Raw genomic sequence first — 24275 nt, forward strand, 5'->3', positions numbered from 1 at the left:
GATGAGATCAGGCCAATATTTATTCAATTTATGTTTCATACAGCTAGATTAGACTTCGACGCTTATAGGCTAGCTAAATGTTTATCCTCCTGCAACTGAATAAGAGAAGGTGGGCGGACACATACACTCATGACACTCATGCCGAAATAAAAGGTGTGGTTTCATTCCAGCTGGGTACTGCCACCATGCGAACTCTTCAATATATTACACTATGTATAGAAACAATGCACCTTGTAGTGCCCTCTAGTTAGAACGGGCAAATATTCACAGAGCAAAAAATGTGTGAAAAATATAAACTAAATATGTGTCAACCAGAAAACCTCATAGACAATTTAGAAAAATTATTAAACAATCTTGTCCAACTGTTAAGCATTTGTGTCCCAGTAAAAAAAAATATATTAAAAAAGTTTAAAACCTTTCATTCACAATTAAGCCTGAGTAGGCCTATACCAAGCCAATCAGACTGTTTCAATTTGCAGTTAGTGAATGAGAAATTGCTTTCATAGTACACTAAGGGTATGTTTGCTTGAGTCTAATCCCCACAAATGTGTACGTTATAGTTTTGTATCATTAAATGTCATTTCTCTTTTCAACTTTATCTTATTATATTAATAGGAAAGAAAAGGCAACATGTGTGCATTATTTTTTAGAGAGAGAGAGAGAGAGAGAGCAAGAGCGAGAGCGAGAGAGGTATACGTATGCATAATGATTTATTTCAGCACCATGGACAGCGATTACTATGTTCAAACACTGCACTGAGTTAATTTACTGCACAGATCCCAAATAAGGCCATTTCTACACAAGTTAATATCCCTGACAAGAAGACATCTTCAAACAACCCATACACAACAACATAGCAATTACAGAAGCCATGCATACCGTTATGTGTATTCCTTACCTCACCAGATGCACGCCTCCTGTCAGGGACCACTAGTGTATTTCCATTGCTTCCTGGAACAATTGTAGAACCTATACTCATTCTGGGTCCAACTAACATGTACCGTCTGTCTCCAGATCTGTACTGGATGCTGTGACACAGTGTTCCATCATAATTTGTCTCTTGTAAATGCTTAGAGGAATAGTGTGTAGATTTAGAGCACTGCATTATGATCAAAACGATTATGCTGAAGATAAAAAGTGTTGAAACTGAACCTAAAGTTATGATCAAGTAAAATGTCATGTTGTTATCATCTTCATCTTTTGAAACACTTTTAACATCAGACGCTGCAAAAGCCTCTTTGGGCTCCACTACTTTGACGATAACAGTAGCTGTTGCTGAGAGTGAAACGTTTCCATTGTCTTTTACCAGTATGACCAGTTTATGTTCAGCCTCGTCTGTCTCTGTGAATGAACGAAGTGTTCTTATCTGCCCTGTATAGCGGTCCAAACCAAACAGACTGTAGTCAGTAACCTCCTGTAGAGAATATAATAACCAGCCATTATATCCCACATCAGCATCATAGGCTCTCACTTTAGCCACCAAATGTCCTGGGTTCACATTACGAGGAATCTCCTCCACACCTTCAGCAGTACCATTAGCACTGACTGGATACAAGATGACTGGAGCGTTGTCGTTCTTATCCAGAATGAACACTTTCACTGTGACGTTGCTGCTTTGTGGTGGAGTTCCAGAATCTCTGGCAACAACTTGGAAATTGAATGTTTTCAAAACTTCAAAGTCAAAACTTTTGAGTCCCAAAACATCCCCAGTGTCCGCGTTAATATTTAGAAATGATGTCAGTTTAGTGTTATCACCTCCATCTCTCTGAATGTGATATGAAATAACAGCATTTTCGCCATCGTCACAATCCAATGCTTTAACTGAAAAAACGGAGGCACCCGGGGCGTTGTTTTCATTAACATAGAAAGTATAGGGGCTCAGAGAAAACTCTGGGCTGTTATCATTCACATCAGATACAACAACTCTTAATGTCTTTTCTGATGTTAACGCTGGTTCCCCTGCGTCTTTCGCCATTATAGTTATGTCATATTGTGATCGCTTTTCTCTATCAAGCTGCGACTTTGTGACCACAGCAAACATGTTGTCTTGTATAGATGGAGTTATTATAAAGGGACTGTTTTCAGCTACATTGCTTATAATCTTTCCGTTGAGTCCAGAGTCTAAATCAGTAATGCTAATAAGTGCTACTGTTGTACCTGGTCTAGAATCTTCTGAAATTGCGCCTGACAATGATGTTACCTCTATTTCAGGTTTATTATCATTCACATCTTCAATTTTAATTATGACATTCTTGTCTGTTCTAAATGGAACGTTTCCCTTGTCAGAGGCACGTATATCAATATCATATGTGTCATGTACTTCATAGTCTACCTGACCTTTCACAATGACTTCCCCAGTAACAGAATCTATAGCAAACAACTCACGTATTTTACTTTTCACGTTGCTGCCAAATGAATAAACAACCTCGCCATTGGCGCCATCATCTAAATCGGAGGCATTTACTTGAATGACCGTTGTGCCAACGGGAGAGTTCTCCCGTAGCACAGCAGAATATATATCTTTAATGAAAATGGGCATATTGTCATTTACATCTAAAACATCGATAAATATATCAACTGTTCCAGTCTTTGGGGGTTTGCCACCATCAATAGCTGCCAGGGTTAAGTTGTGTTTACTTCTTGTCTCTCTATCAAGTGGTCTTTGCAAATGCAATATTGGGGTTTTACCATTTCTTCCTCTGTCTTTCACTTCTAGACGGAAATGATCATTCGGACTTAGTTTATACTGCTGTACAGAATTTGTGCCACCATCTGGGTCGCGGGCATCTTGTAATTGATATCGTGCCCCAGGCAACGCGGACTCTGAAATCTCTAACCGTTCCTCTTTTTCTGGAAAAATGGGAGAGTGATCATTAATGTCTAGTACCTCTATTGCGACATAATGGACCTCTAGTGGGTTTTCTAATACTGTTTTAAGGTTAATCAAACACACGTTGCTGTCTTCACACACCTCCTCTCTGTCTATTTTGCAGTTCACATAAAGGACTCCATCGTTCTCATTTACCCTGAACAGGGAATCACCGGTGCCAGACACGATACGAAATCCTCTCTCCTTTAGAATGTTTAGATCTATTCCCAAATCCTTGGCAAGATTCCCAACAACAGTCCCTTCTTTAATCTCTTCAGATATAGAGTACCGTATCTGTGCCGAGGCCCCGCTGAAACCCAAAAGGACTGTGGTCACAAAGGCAAACCACTGCGTTCGCTCCAGCCACGTCTTCCGTCCTCTTTGTTCCATATTTTGAACCAAAAGAAATGTAACTCCGAACATTGACTATTCCTCACCAACCTGCCACCTCTCCATCCATTGCAGTAACGAATATTCCCTCTCCTAAATCTGATCCCAAATCGTCGATTGCTAGTCCATAACTCGTGTGGTTATATTTTCCGCTGAGATCTGTAGGGGCGTTCTCCCGTTCTGACTCACATATGATTGTAATTAGGCTTTATTCTGTAAGGATACCGCCACCATGCGAATCTATGAAATATTGCAGGAATTACTTACTTTCATAATTCACATGTCATAGTGTAACACGACTAAAGATAAATAAAGATAAAGCTGATGACAACAAAACTTCACTAAAACTACAGACTTAGTTTTCAATTTACACTCATACACAAATGTAAAAAATGGAATAAAAAATTATGAAAATCAGCACACCAGAGACAGCATCGAGTCGACAAGCATCATTGACAGTGAACCATTTCACGTCAAACGTTGTATAGCACTTTATGATAACCATACACTATTAAATCAAAGTAGTTAAGCATTATTAAATACTTAATTCATTTGTAGAGCATTGTTCATACATTACTAAGCCTTAATAAACAGTTATAAATGTTATATTCCCGATTAATAACCTAATCTTCAATGTGCTTAATGATTGTATTGACATTTTCTTAAAAAGACCAGCTGAAGCAGATGGAGCACTAATTCAGCACCATGGACAGAGAAACAATGTTTTCTATGTGGAGAATGCATTTCATGTGCGTTTTTTCTTATTATTGTCTCCGCCAGGCCAAAAGGCATGGCGAGAGAGTATGTTTTGCCCCCCGTCCGTCCATCCGTCCGTCTGTCCGTGTGTGTGTGTGTCCGTCCTTGTCTGCGACCAGCTAATCTCCGCCACCGTTGGCCCGGTCGCTGTGAAACTGCACACACACACTCCCTGGATGTCCCAGCAGAACCTCTGCCCCACATTTTTCAGATCAGGCTGTCATAGCGCCACCATGAGGCCGACTTTTGCAAAACATATTTTTTGCTATTACTCCTACAGATTTTGTCCAAAAACCGCGCAAATCGGTACACAGTATCTCTATAGCCATGTGATCAACACGGATCTGTCTGATTTCCCATATTCCATCATGATTGGCTAAAATTGGCTTCCAAAGTTTACAGGATTGGTACATTTTGAACAAAATGCCTCAAATCATGAACGCAACATGCGATTTCCGTGAAATTTTCCACAGAGATTCCCACTTGGCCCAGGAAGAAATGCCACTTGAAAACGTTCACATCAGCCTCATGGTGGCGCTATAACAGGCCGATTCACGTTTTTAGCTATAACTGCACCAATCTGTGTGAAACTTTGCATGCACACTCCCTAGAGGCCAAGGAAAAACCTTTGCCCTGCATTTTTCACATATACCTTTTAGAGCGCCACCAGGAGGCTGAGTTTTGTAATACACATTTTTTGCTCTTACTCCTTCAGATTTTGTCCAAAAATCACGCAAATTGGTATACAGTATCTCTATAGTCATGTGATCAACATGGATGTGTCCGATATTTCATATTCCATCCGACTTGGCTAACATTGCCTTCCAAAGTTTGCAGGATAGGTCCCTTGTGAACAAAATTCCTCAAATCATGAACACAGTGTGCGATTTCCGTGAAATTTTGCACACACATTCCCACTAGGCCGAGGAAGAAATGCCACCCTTTTCACATTGGCCTATTATAGCGCCACCAGGAGGCCAAAATAATCTACCTGACCTGGTGGAGACTTGTGCTCCGAGGAGCACTTTTTCTAGTTTTCCTTTCTTTTTCTGTTCCATGAAATATGATGGAGCAAAGACATACTTTTCAAGCACTTTTAAGACATTTTAATCATAGTTTTAAGCACATATTCTTGATGTAAATCCATTGCAAAAGATATGACTCTCTGTGAAAATCCTGAGTGGTAATTGAACTCTGACAGCACCACAATGGACCCTTGCGTGCATGTCTTACACTTTACTTTTACAAGTTATATTACTACTCTGGATTTTGCTGTCTATGTAAATAAGACAAAAGTAAAAACATCAGCTTTCATGTAATTGCGTAATTTATCTTACCTCTTGAGACACCCGCCTCCTGTCAGAGACCACAAGAGTATTCCCATTGCTGCCTGGAACTATGGTAGATCCAATACTCATTCTGGGTCCAACTAACATGTACCGTCTGTCTCCAGATCTGTATTGGATGCTGTGACACAATGTCCCGTCATAATTTGTCTCCTGTAAATACTTTGAGGAATAGTCTGTAGGTTTGGAGCACTGCATAACTATCAAAAAGATCATACTTATGAGGAAAAATACTGAAACTGAGCCCAAAGTTATGATCAAATAAAATGTCACATTATTCTCCTCTTCTTCTTTTGCATAACTTTTAACATCAGAAGCTGCAAAGGCCTCTTTCGGTTCCACAACCTTGACTATCACAGTAGCTGTTGCTGAGAGTGAAACGTTTCCATTGTCTTTTACCAGTATGACAAGTTTATGTTCAGCCTCGTCTGTTTCTGTGAATGAGCGAAGTGTTCTTATCTGTCCTGTATAGCGGTCCAAACCAAACAGACTGTGGTCAGTAACTCCCTGAAGTGAATACAACAACCAACCGTTATATCCTACATCAGCATCATAGGCTCTCACTTTAGTCACCAAATGTCCTGCGTTCACATTACGAGGAATCTCCTCCACACCTTCAGCAGTACCGTTAGCACTGACTGGATACAAGATGGCCGGAGCGTTGTCGTTCTGATCCAGAATGAATACCTGGACTGTGACATTACTGCTTAGCGACGGAGTTCCAGAATCTTTGGCAACAACTTGGAAATCGAATGTTTTCACTGTTTCAAAGTCAAAGCCTTTCAGTGCCAATATATCTCCATTTTCTGAATTGATATTTAAAAACTGTGACACCTTATTTTTATCACTGCCATCTCTGACAATAAAATAGGAAATTAATGAGTTTTGATTCTCATCTTGATCAAAAGCTCTAACTGAAAATATGACTGCGCCTGGGGGATTATTCTCGGTCACATAGAACATGTAGGGGCTCAGTGAAAACACAGGACTGTTATCATTTACATCTGACACTATAACACTTATTGTCGTCATAGATGACAAGGCCGGTTCACCTGCGTCTTTAGCAACTATTGTTACGTCATAATGAGGCTGCTTTTCTCTGTCCATCATGGCCTTAGTTACTATGGCGTACATATTATCTTGTATAGAAGGAGTTAAAGTAAAGGGGACCTCGTTGCTGATAGAGCCAACAACCTTCCCGTTCAGTCCAGAGTCCAAATCTGTAATGCTGATGAGAGCAACTGTTGTTCCGGGTCTGGAATCTTCAGAGATTGCACTAGACAAGGACGCAACCTCAATCTGTGGCGCGTTGTCATTCAGGTCCACAATTTTAATGAAAACGCTTTTGTCTGATGTCAGTGGAACTGTACCCCTATCAGATGCCTGTATGTCAATTTCAAAGCTTTCTTCTGATTCAAAATCAATAAGACCTTTGACAGTAATTTCTCCCGTATTCGTGTCTATGTCAAAAAGTCCCCGCACTTTGCTATTTGCATTGCGACCAAACGAATAAAAAACCTCTCCATTCAGACCCTCATCCATATCGGATGCATTCACTTGAATAACCTTTGTGCCAATTACGGAGTTCTCATTCAGTGTTACAGAATATACGTCTTTATTGAAAACGGGCGTATTGTCATTTACATCCAAAACATCTATGGATAGTTTGACTGTTCCAGACAATGGAGGCTTCCCCCCGTCTATCGCTGTAAGCAGCAGTTGGTGTCTACTACTGGTTTCTCTGTCCAATTGTTTGTTTAAGTATAAAATTGGGACTTTTCCATCCTTGCCTCTATCCTTTACCTCCAAGCGGAAATGGTCATTAGAGCTAAGTTTATATTGTTGCACAGTGTTCGTGCCACCATCTGCATCACGTGCAGCCTCCAGCTGAAATCGTGCGCCTGGCAGCGCGGACTCTGAAATCTCAAGCTCCCTTTCATTCTCTGGGAAGCTGGGAGAATGGTCATTTATATCCAGTATCTCCACTCCAATATAATGAATTTCCAGGGGGTTCTCAAGTACTGTTTTCAGATTGATGAGACATACACTGATCCGTTCACATACCTCTTCTCGGTCTATTTTGCGTTTCACATAAAGCATCCCATCATTCTGATTGACGTGAAACAATGGCTCGGTTGATCCAGACACAATACGGAACCCTCTATCTTTGATGATACCGATATCTATTCCAAGGTCCTTCGCAATATTCCCAACAAGAGTCCCTTCTTTAAGCTCCTCGGATATCGAATATCGTATCTGTGCTGAGGCTCCACTAAAAACCCAAACCAAGGCAACCACGAAAACGACCAACAGATCTCTCCATGCATCTTGTCGCCTTTGTTCCATGTTTTTAGGCAGATAATACAACTCCGTTTCATTTGCTATTCCTCAGTAGCCATAAGTTCCGTACGCATTGCAGTTTAGATTGGACCGATATTCAACTTAAATGTAGGCTATGTTTCATACAGCTTAGATTAGACTTCGACGCTTATAGGCTAGCTACATGTTTTATCCTCCTGCAACTGAAAAAGAGAGAGTGGGCGGACACACACACTCGTGCCGAAATAATAGGTGTGGTTTCATTCCAACTACTGCCACCATGCGAACTTTTCAATATATTACACTATTTATAGAAACAATGCACCGTGTAGTGCCCTCTAGTTAGAACAGGCAAAAATGCACATAGCAACGTGCGAGAAATATAAACAAAAACATATGTCGACCAGAAAAACTCATGAATAGAATAATTAAATGTGTCCAGGTAGAACTTTTTTTTTTTAAATCACTTATTATTTTCCAAGGTATTAAAACCTTTCATTCACAATTCTAAGCGTGAGTAAGCCTATACAAAATCAGACTGTTCCAATTAGAGTCTAATCCCCACAAAACTGTAACTCTTGTAACTCTTATTTCAGCACCATGGACAGCGATACATGTTTAGGTTGAATTAATTAATTAAATGCTCAGATCCCAAATAATGCCATTTCTAGTTAAAATCGCTGAATACATCTGCAAACAATCCATACAAAACAACACAGCAATTGCAGAAGCCATGCATATACAGTTATGCGTATTCCTTACCTCCCCAGATGCAAACCTCCTGTCAGGGACCACTAGTGTATTTCCATTGCTTCCAGGAACAATTGTAGAACCTATACTCATTCTTGGTCCAACTAACATGTACCGTCTGTCTCCAGATCTGTACTGGATGCTGTGACACAGTGTTCCATCATAATTTGTCTCTTGTAAATGCTTAGAGGAATAGTCTGCAGACTTAGAGCACTGCATTATGATCAAAACGATTATGCTGAAGATAAAAAGTGTTGAAACTGAACCCAAAGTTATGATCAAATAAAATGTCATGTTGTTATCATCTTCATCTTTTGATACACTTTTAACATCAGATGCTGCAAAAGCCTCTTTAGGCTCCACAACTTTGACAATCACAGTAGCTGTTGCTGAGAGTGAAACGTTTCCATTGTCTTTTACCAGTATGACCAGTTTATGTTCAGCCTCGTCTGTTTCTGTGAATGAACGAAGTGTTCTTATCTGTCCTGTATAGCGGTCCAAAGCAAACAGACTGTGGTCAGTAACCTCCTGCAGTGAATATAATAACCAGCCATTATATCCCACATCAGCATCATAGGCTCTCACTTTAGCCACCAAATGTCCTGGGTTCACATTACGAGGAATCTCCTCCACACCTTCAGCAGTACCGTTAGCACTGACTGGATACAAGATGACTGGAGCGTTGTCGTTCTGATCCAGAATGAACACGTTCACTGTGACGTTGCTGCTTAGTGATGGAGTTCCGGAATCTTTGGCAACAACTTGGAACTGAAATGTTTTCAAAACTTCAAAGTCAAAACTTTTGAGTCCCAAAACATCCCCAGTGTCCGCGTTAATATTTAGAAATGATGTCAGTTTAGTGTTATCACCTCCATCTCTCTGAATGTGATATGAAACAACAGCATTTTTGCCATCGTCACGATCAAATGCCTTGATTGAAAAAACGGAGGCACCCGGGGTGTTGTTTTCATTAACATAGAAAGTATAGGGGCTCAGATAAAACTTTGGGCTGTTATCATTCACATCTGACACAACAACTCTTATTGTCTTTTCTGATGTTAACGATGGTTCACCTGCGTCTTTTGCGATTATAGTTATATCATATTGTGATTGTTTTTCTCTATCTAGCTGCGACTTTGTGACCACAGCAAACATGTTGTCTTGTATAGATTGAGTTATTATAAAGGGACTGCTTTCACCTACATGGCTTATAATCTTCCCGTTGAGCCCAGAGTCCAAATCAGTAATGCTAATAAGAGCAACCGTTGTACCTGGTCTCGAATCTTCCGAAATTGCGCCTGACAGTGATGTTACTTCTATTTCAGGTTTATTATCATTCACATCTTCAATTTTAATTATGACGTTTTTGTCTGTTCTAGACGGGACGATTCCCTGATCAGAGGCCTCTATGTCAATATCATAGGTGTCTTGTATTTCATAATCTACCTGACCTTTCACAATGATTTCCCCATTTACAGAATTGATATCAAAGATTTCACGTACTTTACTTTTCACATTGCTGCCGAACGAATAAACAATCTCACCATTGGAGCCGTCATCCAAATCCGTGGCGTTTACTTGAATGACTGTTGTGCCAACGGGGGAGTTCTCCCGTAATACAGTGGAATATGTATCTTTACTGAAGACGGGCATATTGTCATTTTGATCTAAAACATCTATAAATATGTCAACTGTTCCTGTCTTTGGAGGTTTACCACCATCAATAGCTGTTAACGTTAATCTATGGTTACGTTTTGTCTCTCTATCGAGTGGTCTTTGTAAGTGTAATATTGGGGTTTTCCCATTTCTTCCTCGATCTTTAACCTCTAAACGAAAGTGGTCATTAGGACTGAGTTTATATTGCTGCACAGAATTTGTGCCACCATCTGGGTCGCGGGCATCTTGCAATTGATATCGTGCCCCTGGCAACGCGGATTCTGAGATTTCTAATCTTTTCACTTGCTCTGGAAAGATGGGAGAGTGATCGTTAATATCTAGTACCTCTATTGCAACATAGTGGACCTCCAGTGGGTTTTCTAGCACTGTTTTAAGGTTAATCAAACACACGTTGCTGTCTTCACACACCTCTTCTCTGTCTATTTTGCGGTTTACATAAAGGACTCCGTCGTTCTCATTCACCCTGAACAGGTTATCACCGGAGCCAGACACGATGCGAAATCCTCTCTCCTTTAGAATATTTAGTTCTATTCCCAAATCCTTGGCAAGATTCCCAACAACAGTCCCTTCTTTAACCTCTTCAGATGTAGAATACCTTATCTGTGCTGAGGCCCCGCTGAAACCCAAAAGGACTGTGGTCACATAGGCAAGCCACAGCGTTCGCTCCAGCCACGTCTTCCATCCTCTTTGTTCCATATTTTTGAAAGAAAATGTATATAATTCCGAACATACTATTCCTCAACAACAAGTCACCTTTACACCATCCATTACAGTAACGAATATGTCCACTCCTAATCCCAATACGTAGATTTTAACGTAGTTTGTTGTATGCTATTCCAGAGCTCATGGCTGTAGTTTATATTTTCTGCTGAGATCTGTAGGGGCGTACTCACTCACATATGAATGTAATTAGGTTCTATTATGAAAGGGCACCGCCACCATGCGATTCTATGAAATACTGCATGTTACCTTACTTTCATGATTCACATTTCAGAGTTTAACCTGACAAGAGATAAAATGATGACAACAAAACGTCACTACAACTTCTAGCGAAAAATCCATGACTTAGTTCTGATATACATTCAGTGCCATTTAAATGAAACAAAAGAAAATTCTACACAACAGATAGAGCATGGAGTTTAACTCTGTGGCAAATACATCATTGAACCATTAACACAGGGTAAATCCCATTAGTACACTGAAGATATGTGGCTTAATCTTCACATGCACTGATATAAACATATGATCAAATGTCATAAGAATGTCATACTTAGATGCTAAACGTCATGTGTCAATATACAATTTAACAAATACCTAAATAGTCAACCATAATATTGAGTGTTTCACGACGTGAGCAAAACCTAAATATAGGCTATGAGCAGATATGAACACCATTTCAGCACCATGGATAGCGATAGAAATGTTTTTGAGTTTTTTAAAATGAGCATGCATTCAGAATATGTTGTCTGACACAATCAAAGTTATATTCCACAATGGTGCAAAGAAATCACAACTTTAAGCAAATATTGTTGAATTAAATCCATTAATTACGCTCTGAAGGTTAAATTACCACTCAGTGCCTATATGCGCAAACAGGTTACAACCCAACCCCTACCATGTATGTATCAGGTTTTATACTCTTGAGACTTAAGAACCTTAAAAATCTCACACAACATATAGCATACCACTACAAAAGTTTTTTTTTTTAATGCATTAGATGAAAACATGTCTTCTTACCTCTCCGGATGCACGCCTCCTGTCAGACACCACTAGAGTATTCCCATTGCTTCCTGGAACTATAGTAGAACCTATACTCATTCTGGGTCCAACTAACATATACCGTCTGTCTCCAGATCTATACTGGATGCTGTGGCACAATGTCCCGTCATAGTTTGTCTCTTGTAAATACTTGGAGGAATAGGCTGTAGGTTTGGAGCACTGCATTACGACCAAAACGATAATACTTATGAGGAAAAGTACTGAAACTGAGCTCAAAGTTATGATCAGATAAAATGTCACGTTATTCTCCTCTTCGTCTTTTGAAAACCCTTTAACATCAGAAGCTGCAAAAGCCTCTTTAGGCTCCACAACCTTGACAATCACAGTAGCTGTTGCTGAGAGTGAAACGTTTCCATTGTCTTTGACCAGTATGACCAGTTTATGTTCAGCCTCGTCTGTCTCTGTGAATGAACGAAGGGTTCTTATCTGCCCTGTATAGCGGTCCAAACCAAACAGACTGTGGTCAGTAACTTCCTGTAGTGAATATAATAACCAGCCATTGTATCCGATATCAGCATCATAGGCTCTCACTTTAGCCACTAAATGTCCTGCGTTCACATTACGAGGAATCTCCTCCACACCTTCAGCAGTACCGTTAGCACTGACTGGATACAAGATGACTGGAGCATTGTCGTTCTGATCCAGAATGAACACGTTCACTGTGACATTGTTGCTTAGTGACGGAGTTCCAGAGTCTGTGGCAACAACTTGGAATTGAAACTTTTTCACAGTTTCAAAGTCAAAGTGTTTTACTGCCAATATATCACCATTTTCGGGGTTCATATTCAGAAATGATGTCATTTTGTTATTATCTACCCCATCTCTCATTATGGAATAATAAATAATTGCATTATCGCCCTCGTCACGATCAGATGCCCTTAAGGAAAATAATGACGCTCCTGGAGTATTGTTCTCAGTGACATAGAATGTATAGGGGCTCACTGGAAACTCTGGTCTGTTATCATTCACATCTGATACAACAACACTTATTGTACTTTCAGATGATAAGACTGGGTCACCTGCATCTTTTGCAACTATCGTTACATCATATTTGTTTTGCTTCTCTCTGTCAAGCTGAGACTTGGTGACAACGGCGTACATGTTATCCTGTACAGAAGGGGTTAGTGTGAAAGGGACGTCTTCGTTTACGTAGCTGATAACCTTTCCATTCAGTCCAGAGTCCAAATCAGTAATACTTATAAGTGCTACTGTTGTTCCTGGTCTAGAATCTTCTGAAATTGCGTTGGATAACGACGTCACCTCAATCTCAGGTGGATTGTCATTTAGGTCCGTAATCTTTATAGTGACACTTTTTTCCGTTTTTAAAGGTGAGGCTCCTTTATCGAATGCTTGGATATCAATCTCATAACTGTCATCCAACTCATAGTCTATTTGTCCTTTCACGATTATTTCACCTGTGTCCGAGTATATGTCAAATAGGTCTCGTACTTTACTATTGACATTTCCAAAAGAATAAACCACCTCCCCATTTGAACCGTCATCCTTATCGGTGGCATTTAGTTGAATGACTGTTGTACCAATGGGTGAGTTCTCATTAAGTGTCGCAGAATACGTATCTTTTGTGAAAACAGGCATGTTGTCGTTCACATCTAAAACATCAATTAATATCACTACAGTCCCTGATTTTGGGGGCTTTCCCCCATCCATAGCTGTAAGTAGTAGTTGATGACTATTAGACGTTTCTCTATCAAGTGGGCTTTGCAAATGTAAAATAGGGATCTTACCATCCTTGCCTCGATCCTTCACCTCTAACCTAAAATGATTATTGCGACTCAATTTATACTGCTGAATAGAATTGACACCACCATCTGGGTCGCGGGCAGCATGCAATTGAAATGTTGCTCCTGGTAAGGTAGACTCTGAGATCGCAAGCCTTTTCTCTTTGTCCGGGAAGCTGGGTGAGTGATCATTTACGTCCAATACCTCCACGGCGACATAATGGATCTCCAAGGGGTTCTCCAACACGGTTTTCAGATTGATCAAGCACACACTGGTCCGCTCGCATATTTCCTCTCGGTCTATAATGCGGTTCACATAAAGGATACCATCGTTTTGATTTACACCGAAAAGCGGCTCGGTGGAGCCAGACACGATGCGAAATCCTCTGTCCTTCAAAATATGCACATCTATTCCCAAATCCTTACCTATATTCCCAACTGCAGTTCCTTGTTTAACCTCTTCAGATATAGTGTATTTTATCTGTGCCCAGGCCTTGCCAACGAACAACCCAAACACGATAATAAAAGCAACCCACTGCCATTGCCATTGCAATGTCCCTTGTCCTCTTTGTTTCATCTTCTGGGTTAAAAGCACATTTCCATGTAAACGTGAATTGATATCATGTGTTTGTCCATCACCTCTGCGAGGAAATTGCCCTAAAAGTGTGCGTACAGATGACAACGATGACTGCAATTGAAATCGTATTCCAAAGATATAACTGAATGTATTCCTCAGTTTAAGGGCGGACTCAAACGAGTGGCTTAATTTTAGCTGAGTAGTGCCACCATGCGATTTCTAGCACACACACTTTAGGTTAGATATGCTGTGTGTGTGTGTGTGTGTGTGTGTGTGTGTGTGTGTGTGTGTGTGTGTGTGTGTGTGTGTGTGTGTGTGTGTGTGTGTGTGTGTGTGTGTGTGTGTGTGTGTGTGTGTGTGTGTGTGTCTGTGTCTGTGACTGTGTGTGTGTGTGTGCGTTTTTGTTTTATATGTTTGTTTACCTACATTTCGAATATATTTTCGAATAATACCTATAATTCGGAAATGCAAATTTTCAGTATCAGGATTTTGAATTTTATGTAGTTTCAATGGATTTTCTGGGTTATATTTTGACCAGTTATAATTGAATGACAACTACTTGTAATCAAAAATATGTATTATATAAAGGGAAAATGAATTTGTGATATCAAAGAAAGAAAATACATTAAAAGCTAAAAATGTACACGCAGCCATATACTTCATGACAAAAGACAGACATGGTACAAACACAAACAAAAGCAATAATTCATAACTTCCTCTGTGCTGCTTTTCAGCACCATGGACAGCAAACGAGGAAAATGCCAGCACCATGGACAGCGAACGTAACCAGTCACATAAAGCTCTAGATGAGGAAAGAACCTTAAAAACCTCACAACATGTATACCACTAGTGAAAACATGGCTTACCTCTCCGGATACACGCCTCCTGTCAGAGACCACTAGAGTATTCCCATTGCTTCCTGGAACTATAGTAGAACCTATACTCATTCTGGGTCCAACTAACATGTAGCGTTTGTCTCCAGATCTGTACTGGATGCTGTGGCACATTGTCCCATCATAATTGGTGTCCTGTAAATACTTAGAGGAATAGTCTGTGGGTTTGGAGCACTGCATTAATATCAAAACGATTATACTGATCAGAAAAAGTGTTGACACTGAGCCCAAAGTTATAATCAGATAATAGGCCACATTGTTCTCCTCTTCATCCTTTACAGAACTTTTAACATCAGTAGCTGAAAATGCCTCTTTGGGTTCCATTGCTTTGACAATGACAGTAGCTGTTGCAGAGAGTGAAACGTTTCCATTGTCTTTTACCAGTATGACAAGTTTATGTTCAGCCTCGTCTGTTTCTGTGAATGACCGAAGTGTTCTTATGTGTCCTGTATAGCGGTCCAAAGCAAACAGACTGTGGTCAGTAACTTCCTGCAGTGAAAATAATAGCCAGCCATTATATCCTATATCTGCATCATAGGCTCTCACTTTAGCCACTAAATGTCCAGCGTTCACATTACGAGGAATCTCCTCCACACCCTCAGCAGTACCGTTAGCACTGACTGGATACAAGATGACTGGAACATTGTCATTTTTATCCAAAATGTACATGTTCACTGTGACGTTGCTGCTTAGTGATGGAGTTCCAGAGTCTGTGGCAACAACTTGGAACTGGAATGTTTTCAGAGTCTCAAAATCAAAGCCCTTTGATGCTGAAACGAATCCATTATCAGAATTTATATTAAGGAAAGGTGTCATATGGTTTTGTTTGCCTTCTCCTCGAACAAAGTGGTATGATATAGCAGCATTTTCATTCAAGTCTTTGTCAGAAGCTGTTACAGAAAATATAGCAGCACCAGGGGCATTATTTTCTAATATGTAAAATTCATATGGATTTTTAGAGAACACTGGCCTATTGTCATTTACATCTGATATCTGAATGCTTAGCGTTTTGACATTGGAGAGCGGAGGCTGGCCACAGTCAGAAGCCTTTATTGTAAAGTCATAATGGGAAACTAACTCTCTATCCAATGGCTCTTTTGTGACAACAGAATAGATATTGTCTTTATATGAGGGTTTCAACTCAAATGGCACATTCTCCAATATACTAGATATGACTTTACCATTAAGGCCAAAGTCTTTATCTGTAACACTGATGAGAGAAATAACTGTCCCTGGTTTAGAGTCTTCAGGCACTGTATCCAACAGTGAAGTCACCTCTATCTCCGGTTTGTTATCATTTACATCTTTTATCTTTATAATTACCCTACATTCAGTGGACATAGGAGGCTGACCTTTATCAGATGCTTCAATATTCAGTCTATACACTTCACTTTCTTCGAAATCAATTGGCCCTTTAACACGTATTTCCCCTGTTATGCTATTCAGTTGGAAAAGCTCATATACTTGTTTCTTGGGATTTCTCCCAAGTGTATATTCTACATCCCCATTTGAACCAGAGTCTGCATCAGATGCGTTGATCACCAATACAACCATTCCAATATTAGAATTTTCTTCTATAGTGGCTGAGTACACATCTTGGCTACACACTGGTTGATTATCATTAGTATCTAGCACGGTAACAGTAACGTTCAATGTACCTGATTTTGGCGGATTACCGCCATCTAATGCCGTTAGCTGTAATGCATGACTAATATTCTGTTCCCTGTCCAGGGCTTTCTGTAAAACAAGAACGGGGATCTTTTCTCCTTCTCCGCCATCCCTAATCTCTAAATGGAAATGTTCATTTTGATTTAATCTGTATGTACGAACAGAATTCAATCCAGCGTCCAAGTCTCTGGCAGGATGAAGTTCAAATCTTGCCCCTGGTAACTTATTTTCCGCTAGTCTTATTTCCACATTTGAGTCGGAAAATGTGGGCGAATTGTCATTGATATCTGTTATTTCCACTCCAACATAATGGATTTCCAAGGGGTTTTCAACGACAATTTTTAGATCAACTGCACAGGCGCCGTTACCATCACAGAGCGCCTCTCTGTCAACGTTTTTGCGGACAAGCAAGAATCCATTGTTCTGGTTTATCTCGAATATGTCGTCCTCAGACCCAGAGACAATTCGAAAACGCCTCTCTTTCAAAGTGCTGACATCAAGTCCCAAATCCTTGGCAACGTTTCCAACAACGGATCCCACTTTTACTTCCTCTGGAATAGCATATCTAATTTGACCTGAAACCTGCTCCGAGAAACACAGTAGTAGGGCCAAACACAGAGAAGCCCACCCGTACTCCATTCTGCGCCTTTGTCCCCCCTTCACAATAGGGAATCAACCTCGGCCCTAGATAATTTCCTGTCGATTAAAGGTATTCCACAGATGTGATAACCGTCATATTTCCTAGCTGGATAAGGTAAAATTGTTGTTCTTCAAAATGCAAGCGAGTATTATCTGTTCATTTCTACGTGAAACGGCTTGCCTCTCCGAGAGGGGCAGGGCCATCTGCTGAATGCACAACGCTCGTTTCCGATGTAACACTGACACCATGTGGAACCAGTGTGGTAAAAAGTCACTTAAACAAAAGAAGAATCAAGGTATGCATCAACCAGAATTTGATGAATAACTACTGTTAAAAGGGAGTAACAATGGATTTCAGCACCATGGAGAGCAACAAAGCAAAAGCAAGCAAATAGTCGGTAGGGATTACCAGTTTATGCATATAATCACACTAGCGTTACCCATGGAAACTATATTGTTCTTGATCCACAAGCCTCTGAGACAATAATATTGAAATAGGTCTTACCTCTCCAGATGTTTGCCTCCTGTCAGAGACCACTAGAGTATTCCCATTGCTGCCTGGAACTATGGTAGAGCCAATACTCATCCTGGGTCCAACTAACATGTACCTCCTGTCTCCAGATCTGTACTGGATGCTGTGACACAGTGTCCCGTCATAATTTGTCTCTTGTAAATGTTTAGAAGGATAGTCTGTGGGTTTGGAGCACTGCATTACGATCAACACGATGATACTGATGAGAAAGAGTGTTGAAACTGAGCCCAAAGTTATGATCAGATAAAAAGTCACATTATTTTCTTCCTCGTCTTGTATTGGACTTTTGACATCAGAAGATGCAAAAGCCTCTTTGGGCTCCACAACCTTGACAGTCACAGTAGCTGTTGCTGAGAGTGAAACGTTCCCATTGTCTTTGACCAGTATGACCAGTTTATGTTCAGCCTCGTCTGTTTCTGTGAATGAACGAAGTGTTCTTATCTGTCCTGTATAGCGGTCCAAACCAAACAGACTGTGGTCAGTAACTTCTTGCAGGGAGAATAATAACCAGCCATTGTATCCCACATCAGCATCATAGGCTCTCACTTTAGCCACTAAATGTCCTGGGTTCACATTACGAGGAAATTCCTCCACACCTTCAGCAGTACCGTTAGCACTGACTGGATACAAGATGACTGGAGCGTTGTCGTTCTGATCCAGAATGAACACGTTCACTGTGACGTTGCTGCTTAGTGATGGAGTTCCAGAGTCTGAGGCCACTACGTGGAATTTAAATGTTTTCATAATTTCAAAGTCGAAACTTTTTAGGGCTGAAATGTGTCCATTATCAGAATTTACATTCAGAAAAGATGTCATATCATTTTGGCTTCCTTCTCTAACAATGCGATATGAAATGATTGCATTTTCATTCAAGTCATTATCTGAGGCGCTTACCGAAAATATCGATGTACCAGCGGCATTATTTTCTGGCAGGTACAGCTCTAAAGGATTTTGGGTAAATCGTGGGCCGTTGTCATTTACATCTGATATTTCAATACTTAGAGTTTTCAATGTGGACAAGGGAGGCTGACCGCAATCAGTTGCTGTAATTGTTATATCATAATGCGATACTGCCTCTCGATCCAATAGTCCTTTAGTGACCACTGAATACATGTTCTCCTTATATGCTGGTTTTAACTCAAAAGGCACGCCTTGGGATATGATAGAAATAATCTTTCCATTGACCCCAGAGTCTTTATCTGTCACACTGATGAGAGAAATAACTGTGCCTGGCTTAGATTCTTCTGACACTATATTTGAAAGTGATGTCACTTCTATCTCTGGCTTGTTATCATTTATGTCCGTTATCTTTATTATGACTCTACACTCTACTGTTAATGGAGGTTGACCTTTGTCCGACACCTCGATATCTAGTTTATAAACTTCGTTATCCTCAAAGTCCACTTCTCCTTTTATTCTAATCTCTCCATTTAATCTATCCAATTCAAAAATGTCGTAGACCTTTCGCCTCATGGTTTTCCCTAGACTGTATTCAACTTCACCGTTAGTCCCTTCATCTGGGTCAGTTGCGTTCACTTGAATCACAGCGGTGCCAATTGGAATATTTTCTTTTATCTGAATGTGATACGTATCTTGACTACATACAGGACGATTATCATTAGTATCTAGCACAATGACTGAAACATTTAAAATACCTGATCTTTGAGGTTTTCCTCCATCAACCGCTGTAACCACTAGCATGTGTTTGTCATCTTGCTCCCTGTCTAGTGGCTTTTTCAACACTAAAAATGGTTTCTTATCGTCATCGCTTTGTCGAATATCTATTTCAAAGTGGTCATTAGCCGTTAATGTATAAGTGCGGATTGAATTCGTCCCAGCGTCGGGATCACGGGCAGCATGGAGCTGAAATCGTGTTCCTGGAGATGTGTGTTCAGCTATTTCAATTTCTTGCACCTTCTCTGGAAAACTAGGAGCGTGATCATTCACGTCGGTAATTTCAACACCAACATAGTGTATTTCCAGGGGATTTTCGACCACAATTTTTAGCTCCATCAGACAAACACTACTACCTTCACAAAGCTCCTCTCTATCGAGATTCTTATGGATATACAAGGCGCCATTATTCCTATTTACCTCAAAAGGAGAGTCCTTAGATCCAGTGACAATACGAAAACGTCGGTTAGTCAAAGAAGTGACGTCTAGCCCAAGATCCTTCGCAATATTTCCAACAATAGATCCCACTTTCGCCTCCTCGGGAATATTGTATCTTATCTGAGCCGAAACCTGTTCTCCGAGAAAGACTAACAAAGAGAAATGAAAAACAATCCGCCAATACTCCCTACTGCGCTTTAGGTAGTTTATCCCCATTGTCAGATTTTTTTTTAAATATACACAATTGAGTTATTAATATTGGCAAATTCCTCAGCCAAAGTGGCTCATATTTACAAAGCAGAAAACCCGACTGCATCGAATCTAATGCTTAGCTCAAATCTGTGCACCTTCTGCCCTCGAGACTGAACAAAAAATCCTCAAAAGGGGGAGGGACAAATCAATCTAGAGTTTATATGATAAAGCACTGACACACAGAGGAGGAAAATGAGGGCATTTGAAATAACATGAAATGATATACACGACAGAAGATGAACGCAAAAGCAGCAACTAACCATAAAACAGACAGCTACAGACATTTCACCACCGCTGCTATTAGTATTGAATAACATATTGGTTTGTTGCAACACACCCGAGTCCACTCACTGTGTGTGTGTGTGTGTGTGTGTGTGTGTGTGTGTGTGTGTGTGTGTGTGTGTGTGTGTGTGTGTGTGTGTGTGTGTGTGTGTGTGTGTGTGTGTGTGTGTATTTTTTAAATATATATATAGTTTTTAAGAAAACTCATAATATGTGAAGGCTGCTTTCCCCCCTTCTGCTTACTGTCGCTGTCCATGGTGCTGAATTCCTCTTCGCACTCTGTATTATCATGGATCTAATGGGCCTATTTTTGTTGTACTTTGATAATGTTACTTTCGGTTTTGATTAGAGATAATGATAAATGACCTGCCCGGTTGAATTAAAGGTTAAATGAAAAACAAAAAGGTGCAAGTACTATGTTAACATTTATGGATGCAAATTCTTAAAGTTAAAGGCTGGCAAACAAGGTGAGTTGATTAGATTGCATATGATTAGAATATACCCATGGATGATCTCTTGTGTTGCATGTGTCCTCATGGTGTCACTATACACCAACAGTGCCTAAGTAATGTCTTCAATACCCACTTACGTGACCACATATAAGGCATAAAAACTAAAATGTTGTGGAAAGCTGCTGACAAAGCCAAGCAAGAACTCCTAGTCTGCTGAAATATTACCTTTTAGTTGGATATTGATATTTACGCACACACACACACCCACACACACACACACACACACACACACACACACACACACACACACACACACACACACACACACACACACACACACACACACACACACACACACACACACACACACACACACACACACACACACACACACGTTTATGAAGAAATTATCTTACCTCTCCAGATGCCTGCCTCCTGTCAGAGACTACTAGAGTATTCCCATTACTGCCTGGAACTATAGTAGAACCTATACTCATTCTGGGTCCAACTAACATGTACCGCCTGTCTCCAGATCTGTACTGGATGCTGTGACACAGTGTCCCGTCATAGTTTGCGTCTTGTAATTGCTTGGAGGAATAGTCCGTGGATTTTGAGCACTGCATTATGATCAACATGATGATACTGATCAGAAAAAGTGTTGAAACTGAGCCCAAAGTTATGATCAGATAAAAAGCTACATTGTTCTCCTCTTCATCTTTTGCTGGACCTTTAACATCAGATGCTGCAAAAGCCTCTTTGGGCTCCACAACTTTGATAATCACAGAAGCTGTTGCTGAGAGTGAAACGTTTCCATTGTCTTTTACCAGTATGACCAGTTTATGTACAGCCTCGTCTGTCTCTGTGAATGAACGAAGTGTTCTTATCTGTCCTGTATAGCGATCTAAACCAAACAGACTGTGGTCAGTAACTTCCAGCAGTGAAAATAATAGCCATCCATTATATCCTATATCAGCATCATAGGCTCTCACTTTAGTCACTAAATGTCCTGGGTTCACATTACGAGGAATCTCCTCCACACCTTCAGCAGTACCGTTAGCACTGACTGGATACAAGATGACTGGAGCGTTGTCATTCTGATCCAGAATGAACACATTCACTGTGACATTGCTGCTTAGTGACGGAGTTCCAGAGTCTGTGGCAACAACTTGAAACTGAAACGTTTTAATAGTTTCAAAGTCAAAACTTTTCAGCGCAGAGATATGTCCATTATCAGAATTGATATTCAGGAAAGATGCCATATGATTCTGACTCCTCTCTCTTCTTATATGATAGGATATTGCAGCGTTTTCATTCAAGTCTTCATCAAATGCGCTAACCGAATATATGGATGCACCAGGTGCATTATTTTCTAACAAATACAGTTCAAGAGGATTTTGTTGGAACTGTGGGCTGTTATCGTTTACATCTGATATTTGAATATTCATGCGTTTGAATGAGGAGAGAGGGGGCTGACCAGAGTCAGTTGCTGTTATAGTGAAGTCGTACTGTGATACACTTTCTCTGTCCAAAGTTTCTTTTGTCACTAATGAGTACATATTCTCCTTATATGACGGCTTTAATTCAAATGGCACATTATCTGTCAGGCTGCATATAATCTTGCCATTTAGGCCGGAATCAATATCAGTAACGCTAATGAGAGAGATTACCGTCCCTTGTCTTGAATTCTCTAGAACAGTGTTGGAGATTGATGTCACTTCTATTTCTGGTTTATTGTCATTGACATCCTCAATCTTTATTATGACTCTACAATCCGTTGTCATCGGAGGTTGACCCTTGTCAGAGGCTTGGACATCTAATTTATAAACATCAGTGGCCTCGTAATCAATCTTTCCTTTGACACGAATTTCGCCAGTTTCTTTTTCCAAAGAGAACAGCTCTAATATTTTATGGTTCATATCACTGCCAAATGCATACTCAACATCGCCATTTGTTCCCTCGTCCAAGTCTGTTGCTTGGACGCTTAATACAATAGTACCAAAATCAATGTTTTCTCGTAACATCACTGAATAAGCTTCTTTGGAAAAAACGGGTCTGTTATCATTAATATCAAGAACATTTACGGTAATATTGAGATTTGCTGATTTTTGTGGGTTCCCTCCGTCTATGGCTGTAAGAATCAAACTATGGTTACATTTCTGCTCCCTGTCCAAATGTCTCTGTAAGACTAAAAATGGAATTTTATCCTCATCCCTGTCTCTAATTTCGAGTTGAAAGTCGTCGTTTTGGCTCAGCTTATACCGCTGGATAGAATTAATTGCTATATCTGGATCATGGGCACCCGGTAACTGAAATCGTGCTCCTGGTAATGTATTCTCTGCTATTTCAACTACCTTTTCACTCTCTGAAAATGTGGGCGAATGGTCGTTAGCATCTGTAATATCCACACTGACATAGTGAATTTCAAGTGGATTCTCTACAACAATTTTCAGCTCTATTAAACAAGCCCCATTGCTGTCACATAGCTCCTCTCTGTCGATATTCTTATGGACATACAAGATTCCATTGTTCTGGTTTACCTCCAATAGAGCCTCCTTGGATCCAGACACGATACGAAATCGCCTATGCGTCAAAGAACTAACATCGAGTCCCAGATCCTTGGCAACATTACCAACAACAGTGCCAGCTTTGACCTCTTCTGGAATGGAATATCTTATTTGAGCTGGAACGTGTTCCACAAGGCAAAGCAGGAGAGTGAAAAGCAGTATACCACAACAAGACACCATTCTGGCTCTTTGTTCTTTAGTGAAATTATAAAATGCTCATCAGTATATTAGTCCCCTCCAAAAATAACAACCGCAGCCGTTAGGGAGGTGAAATGTCATCATTCCGTTTTAACGATGGTCAAATACATGTCCAGTTGCAACATGATTTTTCGTCCGACGGTCCGAACGCCTTCCTCTCATTCAAAGCGGAGCAAAAACAGCTTCAAAAGGGCAGGGCTTGTACAGATTAAGCAGTTCTTTACTATAATGCTGACCCCATGTGGATGCATGGATATAATTGAGAGATTGTAAAACAGCGTTGCAGTGCTATTTGTAGAGGGAAAAGCGCACTAAACTGTTTTATCATAAATTGTTTGATCAACACATTCCAACATAACACCTCAACTCCTTTTCCTTTAAAAAAAAAAGTAGCTTATATTTAATAATTAGAGGTTAATGAGAGGGGTGGGATTATATTAAAACGTATTGAATTACTTTGTGGAAAGTATACCATGGCACA

The 24275-nt window shown here is 40.2% G+C and overlaps 3 protein-coding genes across 3 annotated transcripts; all 3 read right to left on the minus strand.

The window, feature by feature from the left end:
- Nucleotides 1-81: 81 nt before the first annotated feature.
- Nucleotides 82-7707, minus strand: LOC308075610 (protocadherin gamma-C3-like; the record flags this gene model as incomplete). Its single annotated transcript, XM_080415557.1, has 3 exons — nt 82-95; nt 904-1060; nt 5353-7707. The coding sequence occupies 3 exons, from the start codon at nt 7705-7707 to the stop codon at nt 82-84; spliced, it is 2526 nt and encodes an 841-aa protein (XP_080271683.1).
- Nucleotides 7708-11820: 4113 nt separating this feature from the next.
- Nucleotides 11821-16649, minus strand: LOC308075611 (protocadherin alpha-3-like; the record flags this gene model as incomplete). Its single annotated transcript, XM_080415558.1, has 2 exons — nt 11821-12638; nt 15857-16649. The coding sequence occupies 2 exons, from the start codon at nt 16647-16649 to the stop codon at nt 11821-11823; spliced, it is 1611 nt and encodes a 536-aa protein (XP_080271684.1).
- A 798-nt stretch (nt 16650-17447) lies between these two features.
- LOC308075612 (protocadherin alpha-3-like) lies at nt 17448-23776 on the minus strand (the record flags this gene model as incomplete). The annotated part of the gene is made up of 3 exons (XM_080415559.1): nt 17448-17459; nt 17908-20028; nt 23570-23776. The coding sequence occupies 3 exons, from the start codon at nt 23774-23776 to the stop codon at nt 17448-17450; spliced, it is 2340 nt and encodes a 779-aa protein (XP_080271685.1).
- Nucleotides 23777-24275: the final 499 nt, after the last annotated feature.

This window comes from Gymnoscopelus braueri, assembly GCF_963280865.1.
Source record: "Gymnoscopelus braueri genome assembly, chromosome: 20".
Taxonomy (NCBI): domain Eukaryota; kingdom Metazoa; phylum Chordata; class Actinopteri; order Myctophiformes; family Myctophidae; genus Gymnoscopelus; species Gymnoscopelus braueri.